This window comes from Cucumis melo, chromosome 5 (assembly GCF_025177605.1).
Source record: "Cucumis melo cultivar AY chromosome 5, USDA_Cmelo_AY_1.0, whole genome shotgun sequence".
Classification (NCBI taxonomy): Eukaryota; Viridiplantae; Streptophyta; class Magnoliopsida; order Cucurbitales; family Cucurbitaceae; genus Cucumis; species Cucumis melo.
This window is the reverse complement of record NC_066861.1, coordinates 16,581,424-16,591,370: the sequence shown is the minus strand read 5'-3', so window position 1 is coordinate 16,591,370 and position 9,947 is coordinate 16,581,424. Positions and strand designations below refer to the sequence as shown.

Sequence of the window (9,947 nt, the reverse complement as noted above, 5' to 3'; positions counted from 1 at the left end):
TGCTTTCCCTTGTGGGTTTTATGATCAGCTCACTGTAGCTAAAGGCAATTTACAAGTGTATGTGCTATATCTAAGGATTTTTTACTTTGTTTTTTGGGTTTTTTTTTGTTTTTTTTTCTCTTCTCTTAACTTTTGTTATTCATTTATGTTGTTAGAACCGGTTTTTTGAGCTGATTTGATCAATCCATTTTGTATAAATGTAGAATCCTATTCGTGTGTCAATACCTCTGTTTAAGATTTAAGAAGCTTATTAGTATGCGTTAAGCCAACACTGAACTTAAGGTAGGGGGAACAGGTTATAACATATCCAATCTTTTATATATATTCCGGGACCGATCATTTTAGCTTTTAATGGGGCTTGAACTGAAGATATATTGTTTCGGTACTCCATCAAAGTACCATTGGACTCTTGAGCTGATAGTTTTATATTGTCATTAATTTTATATGGATATTTTTTGTCGTTTGGTTTCTTGTTTGGTAACGTTCTTGTTTCCTGTTTCTTGTTTCTGTTTCCATTTTTTAAGAAACAGAAGTGTTTGATAACGTTCCTTGTTTCTCGTTCTCAAAAAAAGTAGAAGCGTTTCTCATTTTATAAAGAATTATTGGGAATAAAAAAAAAGTAGTTTCTTCTATTCCGTTTCTCAATTGCTTTTATTGGTTTCCTTTTTCTCAATTTATTTCTATTTGTTTCCTTTTTTTTCTCAATTATTTTTTTTCCTTTCATTTTTCTCAATTATTTTTATTGGCTTTTTTCTTTTTCTCAATTATTTTTATTGGTTTCCTTTTCATTTTTCTCAATTATTTTTATTTCTTTTATTTTCCTTTTTCTCAATTATTTTTATTGGTTCATTTTTCTTTTTTCAATTATTTTTATTGGTTTCCTTTTCCTTTATCTCCATCGTCTTCCCCAAATAATCATCCTCTTCCTCTTTTACTCATTGTTTTTCTTTGCACATTGTCTTCCTCTTCACCTCTCACCGTCTTTCTCGACAACCCGAACTCTTCCTCTTCGTCGGATCCATAGTTTTTGCCTGATTGTCGGTCTTCGTCGGATCCATAGTTTTCATCTTTCTCTTTGTGCAAATCTGGATTTTCGTTGTGAGTTTTTCTCTAAAGCATCATAGGTTAAGAGTTAAAGGTTAAATTTTGTTTTGTTTCTTTCAATTCTGAATATTGAAGACATAATAACTTACTTTAAAATTAATATTAAATTCTAGATGTCACGAAATAACAATGAGATTGTAGAAATTGATGGATTAAAAAGAGAAATTGTCTGAGTAAAAGATGATATTGCCAATCAAATTTGGTAACATTTGAAGGATAAATATAATTTTATGTTTATGTTATTATTTTTATTCGTGCATTGATATTTCTTCGTATTAAATGAATAAACTTTTGATAATTTTATTTGTTATGTTTGATGGATAGACCTATACTTTTGTTTAATGTTTAATTGAAGTAGATGTGAAAAATAAAAAATAAATCTAGAAGAAAATCAATAAACAAGAAACAGTTATCGAACACTTTTTTGTTTCTGTTTCTTTTTTTTTTCAAGAAACAAAAAATAGAAACAGTTATCAAACGCATTACTGTTTCTTGTTCTAAAAAAAGAAGAAACAGGAAACAGGGAACAAGGAACAAGAAACAAGAAACAGAGAATAGAAACGTTACCAAACGGGCCCTTAACTACCAGAAGTTTCTCATTCTCAGATAATTTGGTTTTGCATTGAGATCTTGCCTTATGGCTTATATACCTCCACACAAACGTCATTCAAGGGATATTGAGAAACAAACTCCAACAGCAGAGTTGCTTGCTCCTTCGTTTAATAGAAAATTGAATTTGTGGCCCTATGCTTCTCATTTCATCCGAAAAAATTTGAAGCCATCTGGGCGTAAAGAGAACAGAAGTGGAAAGATAACCTTTGGCAACCAAGCTATAAATAAATGGTTTAGCATTGGTAGTTCTGATGATGGTCACCTGTTTACCTCTTGTGTTCATCTTGAGCAGTTCTCGGTGCTGTCCATTGAGCGAAGAAGGGGTGAAAGACCTCTAGCTTTGATGAACTCTAATTTATCTCAAGGTAATAGAACTATGCCCTTGACTTTCCATCTGCTTGTTGTATGAAATAGGTACTTTCTTTTGGTGAATGAGAAAGTTACAGATCAAAAGGAACATTTGATTTGTCAGTCTTGGATACAGGAAAGAGAAAAGAGGAAGAAGTGTATCAAATATAAACAATATGTTTACCAAAAAATATTGAAAAAATCGTTTAGATTGGCTATCCAAGTTTAAACGATTAAATATAGATCGTTTACCAAAAAAATCTTGAAAAAAAATATTGAAATTTAGTTATTCGAATTTAAACAATCAAATCTAAACAAAGTGTAACAAAAGTTTTGAAAAAAATCGTTTAGATTTGGGTTGTCTACAAAATCTAAACGATTGTATCAAAAAATCTTTAAAAAATTATTTAGATTTGTCTACCCAAATTTAAACGATCTTGTATGGTAGCAAAATCTAAATTATCATGTAGAATCAAATGATTGTTTACCAAATATATTATATGTGCATGGTGGCTATTAATCACGTGACATTTGTGGTATTTTTCATTATTGGCTTATGAATTTTTTTTTTGTTTTTGAAATTATTCTATACGAGATAAATATTTTGCTATTTTATTATATTTTTAAAAAAGAACGGAAGTTTATATAAAAAAATAATCATAAGTACAGAGAGAACAAACCCACTTGCACATTCCATGGATGACAAAAAGCAGCAAGAGAGTTATCATATCAATAAATTACTAGAAATTTGCAAAACATCATCATGTGGTGTGGTGTAATAATGTAAAAATAATATAACAAAAATTAAGTTAAAAAGGGTAAAAATGAAGAATTATTTAGTTGAAGTTATTGAGTAAATGCAAAAGAATATCTCTTTATATAATTTTACAGTAATCAAAGAAGACCTCTATTCATGAATTGTGTAATGGTTGGTTTCAGCCATATTAATCTCCTTTGTTTCCCTTTGGGTCTTGACTATGGATAGATTTTGATCATCTTCTTCCCAAAATTTAGCTCCTTCCTCTAGTTTCTCTTCAACTTTTCCTTTTCTATCTTTGTATATCATGTACATTATCATTTGGACCATTCCTAGTAGAAATCCCACAACATTTGGTAGCTGAGAAAATAATTATAGGAAAACAAATTACCAATTTTCCAAATCTATACTCAAATTATAATCATAATTCAAATGCATAAATCAATTAGTATAGTTTATATAAATTAATTCTTAACTGGAGTCACAACTAATGATTATTATTATTATCATATAAAAACTTAAGCATCGGTTGGGTTGCACCAATCTTTATGCACCCTAAACAATTGTCAAATAAAAAATTGTTATACAACAAATTTTTTCTTTCTTTTTTGTTTTTTTTTTTAAAAAAAGATGCATGCGAGTCGTATTTATTGATTTAACAATTGCTCAATGATTATCACATAATTCTTTTTTTCAATTTTTGCACCCATTTAACTAGTTAAGGTATATTTCAATGAAAAAAATATTAGAAATCCAAATGTTCATCTCAAATACCATAAACTTCTATCAGTACACGGTTGTGGGATGTAGGATCGAACTTCTCATCTCTAAGATAAAAAGTCAGGTCAATTATCACCGAATACATAACTAAGAACAAGGTCCATCCTCAAAATTGTATGAACAATATACCTAAAATGTTCATTTGTATGATTTATCATTCATAGTATTTAATAAAAGTTTCAACTCATAATCGATACACGTGGACTACAATATATATATGTGTGTGTGTGTGTGTGTGTTTGTTAAGATGGCATCAATCTTATTTTAAATTAAATAGAGAGAAAGTTAATGAAAATTAAGGATTATTTATATGGATGAAAGTGGACTTACAGCAATGAAGAGATCTTTGATAAAGAAGCCATAGAAAAACCACATGGTGGCTGATAGTGTGAGAAAAAAGGATAGGGAAAATGGCATATACTCCACACTCTTTGTTCTTATCACCCTCTTCTGCATTGATACAATAACTAAGTAATAATATACTTATGTCAATGTTAATGACTTGTGGATATGCATGCTTATTTTTCCCAAGGAGAAAATAAAATATAAACCTATTATTTCTCATCCTAATTGCAATGCATATTATTTTCTGTAATTAAATCTAAAATAATATTTTTAAATAATTGCAAACACAAAAACTCATATAAGCAAATCTAACAATGTAGTTTATATCATTTACATACACTCCCAAAGGTTGATATAAAGTTAGTTACATTTGCAAATTCTTTTCTGTTATGTTATATGCTAATACTTTTATTGAAAATATATACTAATACTGAGAGTACTAAAATTTTAATTATATAGACAAAAATTGTATTATAACTTAGCCTTTTATCAATAAAAATACCAACAATCAAAATGTTACAAAGTTTGGAACTAAATTAATTAAGGAGTTGTTTAAATAAAAATAATAGTAACAATAATAATAATAATAATAATAATAATAATAATAATAGTTTTTGAATTTATTGGTGTAGATTAAGTATTTCAAATGTGAAATAAATTGATCAAAGGATATAATTGTTCTAAAATAAAAATATATAGTAATAAACAAAAAAATGAAAATAAAGATAGGAGAGAAAGAATGAGGACCATGATGCTCAAAGGAGAAGCAAAAACAGAAAGATTGAAGGCTGCACAAATCCATCCAACAGCATTTGTTCGTTTCATTCCATGAAGAAAAACCATTGTTCCTCCCACCATCACTCCACTACACCCCAAGTTGAATATTATGAATAGCTTCAATGTAAATATCTGAAAAAAGAAAGAAAAAAAAGAAAAAAAAAACAATTACCTATTTATCAGCTACCTGCCATACGTTTTACAGTAAACTCATATTCTAAAAACAAATACTTCAAATGTTTTAATAATCACTTTGGCTATGTCTATGTATAGAAATTATCTCGAGCTTGTTTGGGGAGATGGAATTTAGTTGATGTGGTATGTTTTCAGATTTATACTGAGTTTAACAAAATATGGATTATATATAAATAAATAAAGTGAGGGGAAGAACCTTTTGTTTCTTAGGAGCATAAAAGAGGTAGAGTGCTATATAGATAACTTCAATGACACACCCAAAAGAGTTGATACTGATTAACAAATATGCATCAGTCTTAAGGGTAGCATAATAAAGCAACAACATTGCACTCATTAAAGCCACCACATATGGAATAGATTGAAACCCTTCTGATGTTTTCTTCTTGTAAATTGTCCAAAATGTTGGCCTATATATCACAATATTCAAATTATATACTGTAATATAAGCATATTTATTAAATAATTATAATACAATCAATTCTAATCCTATTAAAAGAAGTGATATTATTCACAATATCATGGCTGTATATATATATAAATTCCTGTATATGCATATAGGAAAGAAACATGTATTTCAGAAAAAGTAAATGACTCATGGAAATGGCAGCATAAATTAAGGGGAAAATCTAGTTTAAATAGTTTACTTAAAAACACATTTCCATTATATTTATTAAAAATTAGAGAACCACTTTAACATTTATTTATTCGGTTAATTTTTTTTTTATCTATGTAATTTGATCCTTGTTCTATTTTTTTGTTCTTATTTATTTATTTTTTAAAAAAAAATTCAAATTTAGTCGATATAGTTTTACTAAATCTTAAAATTAATCCTAAAATCGAAATTGATTAAACTGGTGTTTATTTCCCACAACAATTCAGTCTCTATTATTTAAATTTGTTAAAATATATTTACATAATGTGGACGACAATTATTATTATTTAAATGAAAAATATTTTCAAATATTAAAATTATTTATAAAATATATCAAAATTTATTAAATTATCTATAACTTATTTAAGTTTTTGCTGTATTTTGTAAATAATTCTAAAATTTTACTATACATAAGAATTCATGTTAAAAATAATTTAAACAAAATTTAAATTTAGATATTTTAAGATTTATCGAAAGTAAAAAAAATTGAAACTAGAAAATTGAAATTATTAGAACTAAAGCTAAACGTAACCAATATCAACGAGGACCAAGCTCATATTTTTTAACCATTAATAACATATTTATCAATTAGTAATTAAAATTTGTGTAATCATAATAGATTCTATTGATTGATTAATTATAATATAGGTCTTAGTCTAAACATATTTAGATTTTTTTTTTTATCACATTTACTTAGATGTATTTTACAAATGTAATTGGTTTACAATTGAGTTTGTTAACGACTTTGACATCGTAGTCTTCTTACCCTTATTTGTTTAAGTCAATCAGTAATTGTATTTTTGACGATAACAGTAATTGTGATAATTCATAATTATTTGTAATAACAACAATAACGATATCGGTGTTTTAAGACAAAAATTAAAAAATCATTTACAAGTATCTAAAAGAAAAACCTAGTTGATCTCACGTAATATCATAACACAATTATATCGATCATCTTTATACTTATTGATTACAAATTTGATTGTAGGTCTCTCGTTTCATTAGAATTATAAAACACAGATAAAAAATAACACAGTAATCAAATAAAATCTACTTTTCAAACTATTATACATGGGATTGCGATTTTGAAAGAGATAAACCTAACTTAAATTATAATTTAAAAACAGAATTTAATTTGAGGTAGAGTCTTACATAGGTGCTAGGAAGACCAGGAAAGATATTATATTACCTGATGAAAAGAAAAAGAAAAATCAATCAATCAATCAATTTAAAATAGAAAATAATATAGTACAAATGAAATAATATTATAGTACCCAAGAGACCAAAGATGAATTGGAGTTGATGAGCACTTAAACCATTCATAGCAGAAAATGGAGTAGGGGATAATGGCTCTATTTTCTCCTGAAACGTATGATAATTTAGTTACCAAAGCGTATATAATTAAACTCAAAGCAAAATGTTGTGTTTTCTTTATAAGCAAAGGGTTTGTAGGTTAGGCAGTAGTTTAGGAATTAGAGATGGAAGAAAGTAGAGTGTATGGCTGAAATTGTAAGTTCGTGAAAAGTGTTTGGAAATTATATCACTTTGTAATTATTTGGAACTTACTGACTTCATTGAAATTCTCTCGCGTTGGTTTCATCTTTTAATGATAGATTGGGTTTTAGTTTGGTTGATCTTAACATGTGTATTTTAATCTCATATTTATGTTTATATCATCTGCTCTAACTTCAAAATTCGGTAATTATTTAGAGAAAGGAAAAGAAAGGAATATGGGGGAAAAGATTATGATAATCCTTGAGTTATGAAAAAATACAAATTATGATAATCCTTTTTTAAAGAAAGATTACGTGGGAAGAATTATGAGGGAATTACGTTAATCCTTGTTTTGGAGAAAGAATATGTGGTAAGGATTACGAGAGGTTATGATAATCATTGTTTGAGAGAAAAATTACGTGGGAATTATTATTAAAATTATTTATTTATTATTATTATTTTAAATTCGTAGTCTAAATTCAATATACAAAAATTCGTAGTTTTAATTTATCGAAATCTTTAAATGTTTTCAGAAAACAGGTTTCAGAAAACATGTTCCATTAGTTTTCATAAATACAATGTCAATTTTCAAACGTGTTGGACGCAAGTTTTCTATGGCAATAATTTAATGAATGTGTTATGTGCAAATAAATTATCTCTTTTTTTAATTGATATTGTGAACACAATCTCGAAAAATTGCATATCATTAACAATTGAATTAAACCAACGACTGCCAACATAATTTTATTGAAACGAAACGAAATACCAAATAAAATTATTTTTAGGAATAAGTTAAATGGCGAAATCAATTACATCAAACATCATGCAGAGACAAAAAGAAAAAAAAAAGAAAACCAAAACAAATACGAGTCATGTGGTTGAAGTGGACAAACAATCACAGGTAATTATCGCGCAAAATGGCATTGCAGTAGGCGAGCTTCATCTCATCTAGTAGGTCCAAGAAGGCTTTCATGATGACGAGCTTCAGTCTCATTACCATCATACATCACACACTGTCCTCTAGACTGACCTAAGGGATAGCCTGCAACTTAAGGAATCTATAGTATAAGGATAAGGTTGGGTACCTTATCCTGGTACCCAGCCTTATCCTGGTACCCAACCTTATCCTGGTACCCAGCCTTATCCAGTAACACTGTGAATATGACTCACTTTGTATTTGATACAAACGCAATGGTCTAATGCGTTCGTGTAGGTGACATGCAATTGTGGGTATCCGATGCAATGAGTTTGCATAAGATTAGACCACGAAATACTAACCACTAGATATATAACTCCATTAACTAGTTAGGTTTCTATTTCGTTAAGATGACCTAGGTAACTTAGTCTTGATTCTGAGTGTATTATGAACTCTTATTCATGAGAGATTGTCCTTTTATTTGTACGAGTGAGAGTGGTCAGACTGCCGCCTCAATATGCTTATCATTTTGAGCACAAGACTGAGTTGAGAGCTTGAAACATAATTACATAAGATGGAATCACTACAAAAAATTTCGCCTTTAATGTCGGTTTAAAACCGACATTAAAGGCCTTTAATGTCACTTGGCGACCGACATCTTTGCGAGCGTTATTAAAGAGCTTTAATGTCGGTTGGGCTTCAATGTCGGTTATAAACCGACATCTTTGAAGGTGTTATTGAAGGCCTTTAATGTCGGTTTATCTTTAATGTCGGTGGATAACCGACATTAAAGATGTCTTTAATTTTTTTTTAACCGACATTAAAGCTGTCTTTAATGTCGTTTTTTCAAATTTATTTTTATTAAATCCTTGCATTATTGTCCATTTTGTATGACACCAAATAGTTAAAAATGAAATCTTTTACTTGTACATATACAAAATGAAATCTTAATAATGTGTACATTTATATACAACTTGGCTCCAAATACAAAGAAATTATGAAGCTTAATTATTATACACTGATCATCCTTTGGAAAAAAAGAAAGAAAGAAAGAAAAAGAATATGTTGAGAGAGCAATAACTAAAATTGCAGCTAATAGCAAACTAGAACGCTTCACAAATGACCATCTTCAAGATCTTGTCACAAAGATAAGGGTCTGGCTAATTGTACTCACTTGCAACCATTTCTTCTATTGCAGTCATTTGTTTAGTGATATCTCCCTGTAAAAGACATCAAGATGGTTGAATTGATAAGTAACAATTTTATGACCTAGTTATAATTGCAAGTCTCACAACCGAAACCTACGTAACTAAGTATCCATATCACAAACAAAACAAAAATGTAAAAAATAGAAACCAACTTATTTAAGAGAAAAAAAGGTCGTTCAAAGCAAGCAAACCACATATCACAAAGATTTTTTTTTAATCTTCAAAAGAAAAAACACCACACCAGGGCCAGCGGTATTTCCTCCTTGCCATAACCTGACTGAAAAATATGGCAACAAACTAGAAACAACAATGAACTTTGTGAATAAATAATAAATATGGCATCCTGTTGGTTGTTACATGAAAAATATTTCCTACACCTACCTTTTAGATATACATACATCATATCCTCTGAGAATTGTGATGAAGAGCAATTCTACAACACCTTTATTGCTCCATCAAGAAAGCCAATGCCAAAGAGCCTTGAACAGGCAAGTTACAGTACAATGAACCAACCATCAATGACTAAATCTTCACCACAAACACAAACTATATAGTCAGACTAAAATAGCCTACACCCCAAAGTCAAACTATTCTAACTCCACAAATTACAATAACCACAAACTACGGCAACTCTGAACCCAAACAACTCCAAAGACTCTATGTTAGCAAATGCTTCAAATCTTATAATGCCGTCTAGACGTAACTTCAAAGTATAATGAACCCAAGAATAAGATTGACTAATGCCTAGAAGATGCT

The 9,947-nt window shown here is 28.8% G+C and overlaps 1 protein-coding gene across 1 annotated transcript; it reads right to left on the bottom strand.

Moving 5' to 3' along the window:
- Positions 1–2,764: 2,764 nt before the first annotated feature.
- Positions 2,765–6,896, bottom strand: LOC103485863 (bidirectional sugar transporter NEC1-like). The gene is made up of 6 exons (XM_008443590.3): positions 6,848–6,896; positions 6,726–6,762; positions 5,115–5,325; positions 4,694–4,855; positions 3,932–4,051; positions 2,765–3,181 (listed from the first exon to the last, which is right to left on the bottom strand). Exons 1-6 carry the CDS (start codon positions 6,894–6,896, stop codon positions 2,972–2,974), a joined length of 789 nt encoding a protein of 262 aa, XP_008441812.2. The 3' UTR covers positions 2,765–2,971.
- Between the last annotated feature and the right edge of the window lie 3,051 nt (positions 6,897–9,947).

What these genes read in the sequence shown, in the direction of transcription:
- LOC103485863 (XM_008443590.3), bottom strand. Translation starts at nt 6,896, where the DNA reads ATGAATGGTTTAAGTGCTCATCAACTCCAATTCATCTTTGGTCTCTTG. An exon ending in CTGGTCTTCCTAGCACCTAT is followed by an intron (nt 5,326 to 6,725) that starts GTAAGACTCTAC and finishes TGTGATATATAG; the next exon opens with GCCAACATTTTGGACAATTT. An exon ending in CTTCTCCTTTGAGCATCATG is followed by an intron (nt 4,052 to 4,693) that starts GTCCTCATTCTT and finishes GTATCAATGCAG; the next exon opens with AAGAGGGTGATAAGAACAAA.